General features: G+C 39.4%; 1 protein-coding gene across 4 annotated transcripts in view; it reads right to left on the reverse strand.

The window, feature by feature from the left end:
* Nucleotides 1-1,384: 1,384 nt before the first annotated feature.
* The window catches only part of ENPP2 (ectonucleotide pyrophosphatase/phosphodiesterase 2), a 142,672-nt gene continuing 129,850 nt past the window's right edge, over nt 1,385-14,206 (reverse strand). For all 4 annotated transcript variants that reach the window (XM_011972996.1, XM_011972998.1, XM_011972997.1 and 1 more), the window contains 5 exons: nt 13,237-13,372; nt 12,170-12,247; nt 8,792-8,924; nt 6,856-7,012; nt 1,385-1,991 (listed from right to left, as the gene is read on the reverse strand). In XM_011972996.1, the coding sequence (XP_011828386.1) occupies nt 1,821-1,991; nt 6,856-7,012; nt 8,792-8,924; nt 12,170-12,247; nt 13,237-13,372 (675 nt within the window). In that variant the 3' untranslated portion in view covers nt 1,385-1,820. The remainder of the gene's footprint in view (nt 1,992-6,855; nt 7,013-8,791; nt 8,925-12,169; nt 12,248-13,236; nt 13,373-14,206) is intronic.

Genomic DNA, 14,206 nt, shown 5'->3' on the forward strand with positions numbered 1-14,206 from the left:
TTTTCTTCTGATTTTTTTTTTTTCTTTTTTTGAGACAAGAGTCTCACTCTTTCACCCAGGCTGGAGTGCAATGGTGCAATCTCAGCTCACTACAACCTCTGCCTCCCGGGTTCAAGCTACTCCCCTGCCTCACCTTCCCAAGTAGCTGGGATTACAGGCATGTGCCACCATGCAGGGATTTATTATTATTATTATTAATTACTATTATTATTTAATTATTATTATTATTATTTTTAGTAGAGACGGAGTATCACCAGGTTGGCCAGGCTGGCCTTGAATTCCTGACCTCAAGTGATCTGCTTGCCTCAGCCTCCCAAATTGCTGGAATTACAGGTGTGAGCCACCACACTCGACCTTGTTTTCTTTTTTTAAGGGAGATTAACAACTGTTAGAGATATGATAACACTATTCTGAGTCTTTCTCTATGACACAATTAGAAGGACTGAAAATTTTTGAATGACTTCTTCACTCTGTGCATCATTAGTATTTAAAACCATAACTATGTCCATCTAAAATTACCCCCACATATTACTATTCAGACCTTTCTGTCCTATTGTGTTGTTACTAATACTTTTTACTTGGCATTTGTTATTCTCTACCTGGATTGGCTAATTACATGTTTATATCCATATCTCATCCCACTGTCTTATTTCTCTTTATATCCTCCAGGGTGCTTAGGTCAATACCTTATACAGAATATATGTTTAATGCAGTTTAAGTTGAATCTAATACTTACAGTTTTGGACCAACTTGGTCAAAACTTCAAAATATTTTTCCAAACTTCAAAATACTTTTAAAAGATATACATTGAGAGACTGTATTCAGAATTGCTTCTAATTCCTCTTTCCCTCTGCCCTTCTGATTTCCTATAGATACGTACCTAAACCATCTTATCCAGGCCACTGTGGTTAAATGTCATATAAGCAACTAGGAAAAGGGCCTAGTACAAGAAATGTGTTCCTTACACACATGAATACACCTGAAACAAACCCTTTATTCATTTTTTTCCTTTTTAACTTGTATTTTATTTTATTTTATTTTATTTTCCGTTTCTTTTTTTTGTTATTATTATTATTATACTTTAAGTTCTAACAATGTGCAGGTTTGTTACATATGTATACATGTGCCATGTTGGTGTGCTGCACCCATTAACTCGTCACTTACATTAGGTCTATCTCCTAATGCTATCCCTCCCGCCTCCCTGCTCCCCATAATAGGCCCCAGTGTGTGATGTTCCCCTTCCTGTGTCCAAGTGATCTCATTGTTCAATTTCCACCTATGAGTGAGAACATGCGATGTTTGGTTTTCTGTTCTTGCGATAGTTTGCTGAGAATGATGCAAACCCTCTAATTTATAAGTGAAATAAAAGCCAAATAAAACCAGAAAAAACTGAATGTGTGATTTATTATGTTTAAGATTGGTTTATAAGGCTTAAATATATCTGTCATAGTTAACAGTTAACAGCAAATGAAGGCAACTTTACAAAATCAGTGTTTCCATACAGTACAGGACTAAATGTGGCAACTGTGCATTGGAAAATTACTATTTCCTCAATGCAAATATCAAATCTGCAGCACCCTTTAGAAGCTTCCACTAAAAACTCAAGCTGCAGTATTTATTACAAGCTCTACTCAGAACACAAGGCTACCTAAATCAAGCATTAGAGAGAAACAGTGGAGTCATTCAGGCATAATATGTCAGATTTGGTACAGGATTAAAATACTAACATTTTTAATGTCCTGGTTTCAAATTAATAAATACAAAAACAATATAAAAATATACAACCAGTTGATAAGACTGTACTGCAGATGCTCAGAAAGTTAAATCTCACTCTCATACGTATGCAGGTATGTCTTGAGTGTCAGGATTTCTGGGTAGCTGCGGCTGGTCTTTCGGAAGAAGTCCAGGCTGGTGAGATGTTCAATGTCACGCACCCGAGCTGTGTGCATCTTCATGAGTTCTTCTACCCATTTCGACTCATCCTCTGAGCTCTGCAATGGAAACAGAACGAAATCAGAATCAGAATTTTCCAGAGGAGTTTCCCCAAATGGTCAGTTTACTCCAAGTCCACAAATGACCTCTGTGCACTCTTGCACACAGAGCCAATGCATGTTGATCCTTTCTGGCCTCCCTGCCACTCTACCGCATTCCTATTGGTAACGTGCCACAAATACCTGCCCTTGGCTGCAAACATTTTCAACAGCAATTAACTGTACCAAATAAACGAGACATGTGGTGTCAGAGGGCATTTGACTCAATAGGTTCTCAGAACATAAATCAAAATTAGGAAAACCAAAGGCCCTAGAGAATTCCGTAATTTGTTTCTTTTCCAAGCTGTCAAATTGCAATATTGAGCACAGAGTACAAGTAATTTGGAATACGCTTCTGCTTCCCAAGGAAAGTGAAGAACTTAAGCCTAATGCACAAAATTATGTGTGTGTATTCCTAGTTTTTCAAAAGAAACTGCTGTATCAACTACATCATCTACTAGAATGCATAAATTGCTATTTGAAAAATGAGGTCAACTCGAAGCCGCTCAGCTGATACATCTGGCACTTTGGGGCCCAAGAGGCCAGACTTGGAAATGAGGCTGTACTATTTTTTGGCTATGAGACCTTGGTCAAGCTACTTGACTTCTTGAGACCTCAGTTTCTTCCTTGATTCACAAGGATAATAATACTTCTGCAGCTCCCTGGGAGGTAGAGAGGAGAAGAAGGAAGAAGAGGGGGAGAAAGGTAAAGCAAGGAAACGTGGAAGAAAGGAAGTGAATCTCTGTCCTAGCTGCTTGCCAAAAACTGCCCCACGGACACAAGTGTCAGATGAAAGACATTCAGACGTCCTACATCAAACAACTTATTTCATGTCTAACTTGAAACTAAAAGGTAATTCAGGGGAAGCAGTTCTTTGCATCTCAAAAACAGCTTCTTTCATTATTGTGGGAAGTTAAGGGAAAGAGTGAGATCTGAGAGCCCTGTGAATATGGAGCAGTGTCTACTTTCACTAGCAGACATTGAGCAGGAGGGCCTTTGCAAGTAATTCCATTCACAAATGCCTCTGGAATTGCAATGGCTTCCAAGAGCCCTTCTACAAGTTGAAGGGTGGCTGCACGTCCCAGGTCTGGGAATATTCAGACATGCCCTCATCCAACTCTTTACCACTAGTGGTCTCAATGAACGATCCACCAAAGCCCAAGAACCTGCAATGGGCTTTCTCGGAAAGCTCCAACCCACACAGACCTGGACAGGGAACTGCAGCAGCTTGTGCCAGTGCTAAATATGTTCCGGGAGGGTGTTGGTTCAGGAAGCTGATGCCTGGCCATCTCAGGCGAAATGAAGAAAGGGGAAGAAATTGCTTTGCAGGCTGGGGAGGTAAGAATTTTAACCTTCATGTCCCACCCTCCTAACCCAACCTAACCAAGATCTCTGCGATTCACAGGAAAGGAAAGACCTAAATATAACTCTACCCACAATGGTACTGACCAGTCCTCAGTGTGACCCTATAATTAACGAAGTAGGAGGTCTCCAGATGGGTCAGGACCCCCTCAGAGTAAGCAGGGCAAGCATGAGCCTGTATTTTGAGAGAATTTTCATATTCAGCTCATTTGTTTGATTTTTCAATGGTCAGTCAGTCCAATTTTTCTTTGTAAATGCAGTCATTTGAATGTGTGGACAGGGGTGAAAAGGTTTTTCCTAATTTAAATGATGGCTAGCTGGGATTATAAGAATTCTGCAAAAACATCTGTCTTTTGCTATTTCTTTCCTTGGGAAGTGATTTGCCAATTTCACTGGAGAGGCAGTCTCTTCTGGTTCTCACACCCTGAAATCTGTTCTATAATTCATCATTAGGAAATACTAGCTATGTGGCATGTGAAGAAAGTATCTTCTGCCTTGATATTAGCTGGCCATCCACAGAAGCATTCGCTGATGAAGACTGTGCTGCAAGATGCAAAAATAAGACAATTCAAATAAAAGTACATGAATGCCAAAGTAGGGAGGACAGGAAAGACTTTAAAAATAAATCGCTTAGAATATTAATGCAAACAAAAGCACAATCCATGAACTTGCTTACTGTCTTCCTCATTATGGACATTTATTCTTCGCCTGTCTTTTCTCCCTGACTTTCTCTCCAGGTTTTTGAATTCAAGTCCCAGCAGTCTTAAGGTAAAATTCACAGCAAGGACAGTTTCTACATGAACAGGTGACGCTTCAGCGAGAAGCATGCTGGCTGTGAACTCTACAAGAAATGCCTCCAAACTCTGTGCAGAGTCAGGAACCAGTAGGGAGAGGAAAACCTGTGAGGACTTCAGTGGATTTCATTTTTCAGGCATAAAATTTACATCAATTATAGAACATCATTTGCACTGAGTTTAGAGTAGTATTTTTTAAAACTCCCCATCACCAAATTCCTCTAATGACCGAACTTGAATATGTATTCCCCAAGAATCTAGGTACACCTTAAATGGCCTACTATACATGTGAAATACCTTTGTAGTCTTTTCATCTCAGAACTGTATGGCAATTTTTATTTTTACCCCATAATACAACTGTCTAATGTTTTGCAAGAATTTCACCTCCCCACAAGTTTCTAATAAAATTGAAGCTCAGAGAATGTAGGCCATGTTATACAGAGGCACTACATCCACCTGGGGCTCTTGTGGTTGTAAACAACCAAAATTGAGAGGGTCAAGCCAGTAAGTTGATAACAGCTTGTCTCTCACTTGCAGTTTCTACATGTCTCTACCACCCATTCCATCATTTATAAAACCCTATGGATCCTTCAAGTATAATATTGTTGTCTTCCATCCTTCCTTTTAGATCTCCAAGACCACAACCCCAGTTCAAGTTCTCTCTTGCCTCACTCCTGTGAATTTTGCCAAAGCCCTTTGAGCACCATGTTTGGCCTCCTCCATTTCAAATTTATCTTCCTAAAGCAGAGCCTAAAATGTTGCTCTTCCAACTAAACATTTTCCTTGGGTACCTAATGCCTGAATAGTAAGAAAAAATTCCTAAAGTCCCAAGGTTCTACCTTGGAAGTCTGATAAATTGGAAAAGAGGATGGGCTCTTGGAGTCAGAGGTCTTAAATCTAAAGCTCTGCTCTTCTGCTGACTAACCAAGTAACCAAACATACTTTCCCCTTAGTAGCTATAAATTTCTCAACATTTAACAAAAAGGCAGGGGAGAGATCATATATATACATACTTGCCTCATACTGTGATTATATGATTATATGACTAGAAAGAATATATAGAGAGGACCTGCACAGAATTGGATCACAACATGTAATCAATAAATGATAACAACTACTACTACTGCTCCTACTATCATGACTGCTGTTGTTACTATTACTACTACTACTTTTTTAAAATTTGAATCCAATCAACTTTTAAAATCTTTTCTCCCACTATTTGCCCTCATTTCTAATATTCAGGCAAAACTTAATTCACTTCCTGGGATATATTTAAACTTTCTAATTTTCTTCTACATTCATAGCCTCAATCTTCACCCATAATTGAAGTCACAGATCAAAAACTATCTTGCCCACAAAGCTGATCATCTCTATTGAAGCTTATGGCTCCTTACCTTTCAGTGTTGCAATTTCCATATGTGTTTTATTTGTTGACCCACTCTGTGGGCTGCCTAGGAATAGTGACTATGTCTAACACTCTTGTTTCTCCTAGAGTACCTTATACAACTTAGGAATTTGAGTAGTACTTGTTGACTAAAGATTATCTTCTGTAGATTACATCTCTACTCCTTCTATCAAGTGAAATAAAAGCACAGACTATTACTTCTAAAATCAACCTTTGAGCACAGACTTTCCATCAGATTAAAAGGACCTGAAGATTTTTCTATTTGTCCCTGAGTGCCAAGTTAGTGCTGAGCCAGAAGCACATAGCATGGCTCCTGTCTTCCTCCCTAGTGTTTTCATGATGCCGTCCTGCATCCCAGCTGTCTCCCCATAGGATGAGTGAATCAGGAGTCATCTGTGCTATCTGAGAAAAGCATGACTATTACACCTCCATCATAACTAGTAGCAAACCTGATTGGTAAGGTATAGATTTCTTTCTTGCTTGCTCTTGCTGTGTGTGTGTGTGTGTGTGTGTGTGTGTGTGTGTGTGTGTATTAAAAAGTTTTCATTATGGGCCGGGCACAGTGGCTCATGCCTGTAATCCCAGCACTTTGGGGAGCCAAGGTGGGTGGATCACCTGAGGTCGTGAGTTTGAGACCAGCCTGGCCAACATGGTGAAACCCCGTCTCTACTAAAAATACAAAAATTAGCTGGGCATGGTTGTGCCTGCCTATAATCCCAGCTACTTAGGAGGCTGAGGCAGGAGAATCACTTGAACCCAGGAGGTGAAGGTTGCAGTGAGCCAAGATTGAACTATTGTACTCCAGCCCGGGTGACAGAGCTTAAAAAAAAAAAAAAAAAAAAAAAAAAATTCAATATGCAAATTTTCAAACATCCAGAAAAGTGAAGTAATATAATAAAGTTTCATGACCTCTTACCAAGTTTCAACAATTATCAAAATTTTGCTAGTTTCGACTTTTTTAAAAAATGTTGTCATTCTCCACTTTCTTTTGTAAAATGAAAAACATTTGGACACTTATTTCTATTTCTCAAAATCGTACACATTGATAGAATTATGTTAAATGCACACATACATTGAAAAATAAAAAGCCATTAGAAGGCAAAGTTCCTATGTGTTAAGCAAAATTCTGTTTGGTTCCTTTCTTTTTCTGTTTAGGGTGAATGCTTTATAATAAGTATGTTCTAGTTCAATGATGGAAATATAAAGTAAGAAACGAAGGTGAACTATGGAAGCAAATCCTAAAGGACTCTCTCTGTAAACTCACATTGCAGCTCTCCTCGTTGTCAGGCCGGTGAGGCAGGATGAAGGAGGACACGGAGAGAGGGCCGTCACACTTGTCAGCAGGCTGAGTGAAATCCAGACAGCTGGTGATGATGCTGTAGTAGTGAGTTGGAACAGGAATGGAACTGCCTTCCACGTACCTGAAACAGGAAGGTAAAACGAAGTCACAGTTGATGAGCTGATGTTGAAGCTTCCTTTTTTAAATGGTGACCAATGAATATTGCCTGAATCACTAAAATGAATCCCCATTCAATTGAATCATTTTTCACTTCTAAGCACTAGCCCACTTCTATGTCTTTGAAGATAATGTTTTCTTTGCCTGAAATCCCCTCACTCCTCAACCTGGCAGAGTAAGAAAGATATTCTAGGCAAAGAAAATGGCTTGATCTAAGAATTGGAGACAGGTAATGGTGAATAGACCAATGCGGTAGAAATGAAAGGCTGGAAGAGTCAATAAAAGCCAAATTATGGTGGGTTCTGAGTGCCGGGATGTGGTAGTAATGCTTTGTGCTAGGGAGTGTCATTAATTATTAGATCCATGTTTCAGGAAGATAACTTTCCTAGAGTTGTATAAAATGGACCACAGGCAAGAGACATTAGAGCTAGGAGAATAATGACCCTTTCAAGCTACAATGAAATGCAGAACTTGATACAAGGAACTCATTTACCAAAGGAAGTACTAAGGACTGAGTGCTAATGATGGACCTAGAGGTATAAAAAATATTTTCCAGTACAGATCAGTACAGAAATTCATAATTCCTTGCCTGGTTTTCTATTATCTTAATTTTATTCAGTTTTCAAGTATTAAAATTATGATTGAACTACTAATTTTGGCTAATAATGATCAGCAATAAAATAAATGTGCAATTTACACAAAATTTCTCTTCAGAATGACTGGAAAAGAAGTAAGATAATGTCTAACTTATTTATCTGTATTTATAAAATAGCAATTTATTCTGTAATTATCTCTAAATCACAGGTAAACCCTCTCTTACATTCTGAGCTGCTCTCTGATTGTTTCATGCTTGCATAAAGTTAAATAACAACATTCTGAATCTGTCAACAAATTGTCAACAAATTTGTTGACAAATTCAGAGTGTTGTTATTTAATTTTATACAACGAAAATACATCCCAATCACTCTAAATCTTGCCTTCTCCACTAGACTTTGGGGTCCCTTATGAGCACAGAGAATGGCTTTTATATGCCCAACAGCACCAAAGAGACAGAGACAACCAGATTCAATCCAAGTCCATACACACTTTCCTACTGAGAGGTACTGACTCAGAAAATCTAAGGGATTCTTAAGTCCCACCCAAATAATGAAGACAAGTGGGAATGGTCATCTTCCCATTGAAGAGCTGTGGAAGAAATGACTAAATAAAATTAAATTCTTTGATACATTTTTTTCATAGAACAAAAAAGTACATTTATTTACCACAAAACCCAAAATTCCATTCCAACCACCAATGCCCATTTAATCAAAAGAATTGGAAAATTCAGACTGGCCGCAGTGGTTCATGCCTGTAATCCCAGAACTTTGGGAGGCTGAGGCGGGTAGATCACTTGAGGTCAGGAGTTCAAGACCAGCCTGGCCAACATGGTGAAACCCTGTCTCTGCTAAAAATGCAAAAATTAGCTGGATGTGGTGGCGCATGCCTGTAATCCCAGTTACTCAGGAGGCTGAGGCAGGAGAATCACTTGAACCCAGGAGGCAGAGGTTGCAGTGAGCCGAGATCACACCACTGCAATCCAGCCTGGGCAACAGAGCAAGACACCATCTCAAAAAAAAAAAAAGAATTGAAAAATTCAAAAAATTGAAGGGGTGTCATCTCTTTTCTAGTACATGAATATTTGAAAAACTTCTTGAGTGAGATCTTGGGACTTAAGACTCACACAGAGTAGAAATGAAAGGCTTACTGTTTTATTTTGTCCTCTGTGTCATGTAAGCCATCATAGTCATAGTCGAAGATTGGCCCACTTATCACGTTAACTCCATTTCTTTCGGAAGCATATTTCTTCACCAATACCCTTTGGAAATAATTCCAGACCCCTGTGCAAAGACAAAAAATCCAAAAATCAATTCTTCATGAAGAAAACTCCTTACTCTGGCCAAATTCTCTCTAGGATGCAGGCTACGAGCCAAATGTCACGAGCCAAGAGACAAGACAGCTGTCGTGATTCATGAGACGAATCCATTTTATGTCATTACCAGTGTGTGTGTCATTTACAAACCAGCAAAGGGAATAATGTAGAGCTATGAAACAATGGTAGGGGAGTTTAACCTAGTCCGAAAGTCAGGAAAGGATTCCCAGATGAAGAGGCTCCCGAGCTGAGATCTGAAGCATGAATAAGTAGGTGGTGTTTCCCAAGCAGAACATGCCAGGCAGAGGGAACAGAATGTGCAAAAGAGGAAGCAAGATATTTCAGAGTAGTGAAAATAAGGCCTTACTCTTTCTTCTCATCCTTCATATCTCATCAATATGCTAGTTTCCAGGTTTAAGCTTTACCCCTGACCTTTCCTGGAGCTCCAGACATGTTATCCAACCACCTACCTCCTAATGCACTGGAATACCTAATATTCATGTCAAGCAAAATATTATCCAAACAGAATTCTTAAAGTTCCTTCCTAACCCTGCCCCAACCCTCGCCTTCTCCATTATAATAATGGCTCTGGCACTCACCCAGGTGTTTGGGCCAAAAGCCTAAGAGTCATCCTTGCTTTCTCTCCTTGCTATGGACACATGTGAACAATTCCTGTCAGTGCTGTCACCAAAGTACATCCCAATTATCCCAAATCTGACCACCGCTCATCTTTTCTCTGCTCTATCCTGGTCTAACTTACATCCTCTCTGAAGTGAACGATCACACCACAAAAGACTACTCCCTGGGCTCCCTGTGAAACACTTACTTCCCTTGTACCTTGTAGCCCACTCCCCCATATAGTAGACGGACGGATCCTTTCATATCATAAGTCAGATCATCTCTTTCTCTTGCACATGCACACACAAACACACACACACCCCACCCATATCCAACACTCCAGATTATTTTTCATTGTAATTAGAATGAAATCCCAACTCCCCGCCATGGTCTTTGCCTACCTCTGTGACTCTACTTCCTACCCCTTTCCCTATCACGCACAAGGCTTTCTTCCTGTCCCCTAACTTTGCCAAACTTATTTCAGGCTAAGCTTTTGCACTTGCTCTTTCTTTTGTCTGAAAAACATTACCTGATCTGTGCATGTCTGCTTTCTCCTCTATAATTCATTTCTCACTTTCACTGTCATCCCCTGCAGAGAACTGCCTTGTCCCCTCTGCCTCTAATTTCCATAATGGCCAACAAGAGAGGCAGAATGGAAACGGAGAAAAACAAGAGAATAACAGAAGAAGACAGGACAGGCAAGCAATGGGTTGGTTCTGAAATATTAGATCAAATTTGCCATGCTGTCTTCAACATGGGTGTCAGGAGCTTCTGGCTGTTAACCCCTCTTCCCTCCCCTTATTAAAAAGCACCTGGCCATCCTTCTTACAGTGATTCAATTGCTCTTCATGCCTTCTGAAACTCTGAAAGGCAGAGCAGCCCACAAGAGCCAAAATACCTTAGATAATTATTTGTAGTCGAGAAAGAAGCCAGACAGTAAGAAAGGTTATTTCAAATGTTAACTTAAGCATTAAGAAAAGACGGAGAGGGAGAGAAGGAAAGAAACAACAATGAGAACAGTCAAAAGGCCAGGCCCGCAGAAATGTGGCATGTGAAAAAACCAACCCCCTCGTGAAGAACAGCAAGCTCTCTGTGAAAGGCCTTTTCCACACCAGCCTCAGGGTGGTACCGTGTGTTGCCTTGATTACCATTTCCATTTGGTCAAGAAAACACATCAATAAAGAATAAAGAAATCCAGGGAACCCTGATTTGCGGAAATTAAATGAAGCTGCATTCTGTGTAATATTGTGATAAATGTAACTATGTGAGTTTCTGAAATGCTTCTCAGTTGGGTCTGAGAATAAACCAAGAAACCTTTTAAAAGCATACTTTAATTTTTCACTCATAAGCAATAAATTCTATCTTTGAATAAACCTTCATTTACTCACTAGGACATCAAATAAACATTTTCTTCTCTAAACCGTGTGGCCCTTTTCACCAATGTTAAGCTGCGGAGGCCTGCCACTGTAGCTGACACTCCGCAATCACCCATTCCTATTTTGAGACTCCCTTTCGGCCCGGAGAGATCTGTAACACAGCCTGAATCTCCTCCATCAAGTGGAAGCACATAGAGGTGCTTCCTTTTCCTACCTTTCCCATAACGATGTAAGTTCCATTCACTGCAAATGTACCGAAAGGTGGTAAAAGCTACTTCATAATGCTTACTCTATCTTTGAACACATGGATAGATAAAAGGATGGGTAGATGGATGGATGGATGGATGAATGGATGGATGGATGGATGGATAGATGAATGATGGATGGAGATATAGATGAATATTTAACAGAAACAAAAAATGCAGTGCTTTCGCCATTGGATAATTAAGTCAGAAATCCATATAAACCTTAGAGGTCATGCAATTATATCTCTTAATTTTACAAATGAGAGGTTTAATGACATGTCTATGATCACACAGCCTGTGGTCACACTCCAGGAACTTGGCTTTTTGGGCCCGAGCTCATTGTGCCTATACAATTCTTGACTTCACTAGCATCAGGAAATATTTATGTCAGGTACAAAGAAATTACAAATGTTGAAATAAAATAATTGGTACAGGACTAAAATCATCTGAAATAAACACTCTGATGATTCAGAAGACCCTTTTGGCTCTTGCTGGGTTTCAGGGCCAACATTCAGAATGTGTCATCACCCCAAGAGGAAGAGGTGCTACTGGCTTTTACTGTAATGCTCACAAATAAATATAGATGCTGTTAAATATCAAGTGGCCTTCAGAATATAGTGAAGATCCTTTTTAACCATTAAAATAATAAGCATTGACATAAAAATAACAACCAGATGAGAAGAAAAACACAAACTTGAGTTAGTTCACTTTCTACCATGCATGACCTGTGGTCACTTTCTGTGATATCAATTTCTTAATTATAAACCAGGGATAAACTACCAGCCAACCTTCCTCACAGATTCAAATTTTGGATCAACAGTAGAAAGTTTACATGAAAGGTCCTCAAAAATTATAAAGGTTAAACACATGAAAAGTATTCTTATTAAAATTAACAGAGGTAGAAAAGGTAAGGGGTAAATTTAGAAATATTTATTTTCATAAATAGCAGTGTATTAGGTGAATATTGGACTTACGTTTGAAAGCAGGATACATTGGAACCATATTGGTTACAAGGAATGCATCATATTTAGCTTCAGGTGAAGAGCTCATATCTAAACATTAGGAAAACAAATAGTATACATTGCTTACCAAAATCTACATCAGTTAAAAAAAAAGGGGGGGAAGGGAGCAAGCATTTTCTTAAATGGTCCAAACAACATGAAGAAATGAATCTACTCTTTCATTCCTACTCCTAACTGCCTTATACAACATCTCCTTACTCCCCTCCCACTCAGTCTCTTCTTCACTCAATAGCTCTCTCCCAAAAGCCATTTGCAATGTTTTTTTCTTACTATCTACTTCTTGAGTCTACCAACATTATGTAAAATAACTCCTTGATTTCATCAGTGCCATTTAGACTTAAAAAAAAATCATCAAGGTAATGAGAGATGGTTTAAGGGCTTCAGATTTTTTTTTTTTTTTAATATGGAATCTTGCTCTGTCACCCACGGTGAAGTGCAGTGGCCTGATCACAGCTCACTGTAGCCTCAATCTCCCAGATTTAAGGGATCCTGCCACCTCAACCTCCACAGTATCAGAGACTACTGGTGTGTGCTACCAGCTCAGCTAATTTTTCAATTTTTTGCAGAGACAAGGTCTTGCTATGTTGTCCAGGCTCATCTCGGACTCCTGGACTCAAGCAATCCTCCCACCTCGGCCTCCCAAAGTGCTGGGATTACTTTGAGATTTCAGTGTTGGCTCACGCCTGGCCTCAGGTAATCTTAAGAGATCCCCCTCTACAGTATTACATAAAGGACTGGTGTCTTAATGATTCACTGTTTCCTTTTCAGATTCTCACTTAATAATGTAAGGCGGGGACACAGAAGATTCCCTTGCACATTAGAATTGCCCTGGAGAATTAGATTTTTTGAAAGCGAGTCACTTTTCGGCTGATTTTGGAAGGATCCCATAAAAGTTCATTTATATAATCTTTTGAGCACCCTCTCTTGAAGAAAACCCAAGCCACAGAAATTCTAAATACCAAGATTGCACAATGTGACATCCCTTTAAAGGCATCAGATCTTGATACTCTGTAACTTACAAGGAGGAAAGAGGAATCCATAGGACATCTGCTTATCATTTTTGTAGGCCAAACAGTTCTGACTGAAACTTGGAGAAACACGGACATCAGGCCGGACGCAACTGGTCAGATGGTCAGGAATGCCGGAAACCTCAGCCTGCACGGGAGTCAGAGGCACTCAGCAATGCCGTGGCTCTGTTATGAGCAGCCGAAATCAAAACCCCTCTGGCTTCTCCTACAGCTTGTATTCTGACAGTCTGACTCCTTTTTAAATTTTTTATATTTGATAGTCTGACTTCTTTTTAAAAGTTCTTAATTTTAAGTACCGTAAGTCACAAATTTTCAAATTTTTTTAATCAACAGAACTCTTTATCAGTCTTAAGTAAAACAATATAGAAAGCAGAACATAAAGCAGAAATCCCACTGCTGAAATAATAAATAGAATCTCATCGAAGATAACTTATAAAATAACCCTCTTAGAAACAATATAGACATATCTCCTCTAAATAGACCATGTATCTATATGTATGTATTTGCATGTGTATAGAATGTACAAAAACATACATATGTGTACACAGTACAAATAAACAACAAATTGTGTTTGGGGCAGTAGAAGTGTTCTCCTCCTTTGTATTAAAAAATTTAAAATATGCTTCAACTGCCAAGTAACATTTTCTAATTCCTGATATATACCTATTTATCTCATCTTCATCAAAACTGAAACCCCCAACATAAAACTTTTATTAAAAAACAAACCAGGGCCAAGCGTGATGGCTCACACCTGTAATCCCAGCACTTTGGGAGGCTGAGGTGGGTGGATCACCTGAGGGCAGAAGTTCAAGACCAGCCTGGCCAACATGGTGAAACCTTGTCTCTACTAAAAAATACAAAAAGTAGCCAGGCATAGTGGCACACACCTGTAATCCCAGCTACGCAGGAGGCTGAGGCAGGACAAGTGCTTGCACCTTGGAGGTAGAGGTTGCAATGAGCC

This window comes from Mandrillus leucophaeus, unplaced genomic scaffold (assembly GCF_000951045.1).
Source record: "Mandrillus leucophaeus isolate KB7577 unplaced genomic scaffold, Mleu.le_1.0 Scaffold133, whole genome shotgun sequence".
In the NCBI taxonomy this organism is placed as follows: Eukaryota; Metazoa; Chordata; class Mammalia; order Primates; family Cercopithecidae; genus Mandrillus; species Mandrillus leucophaeus.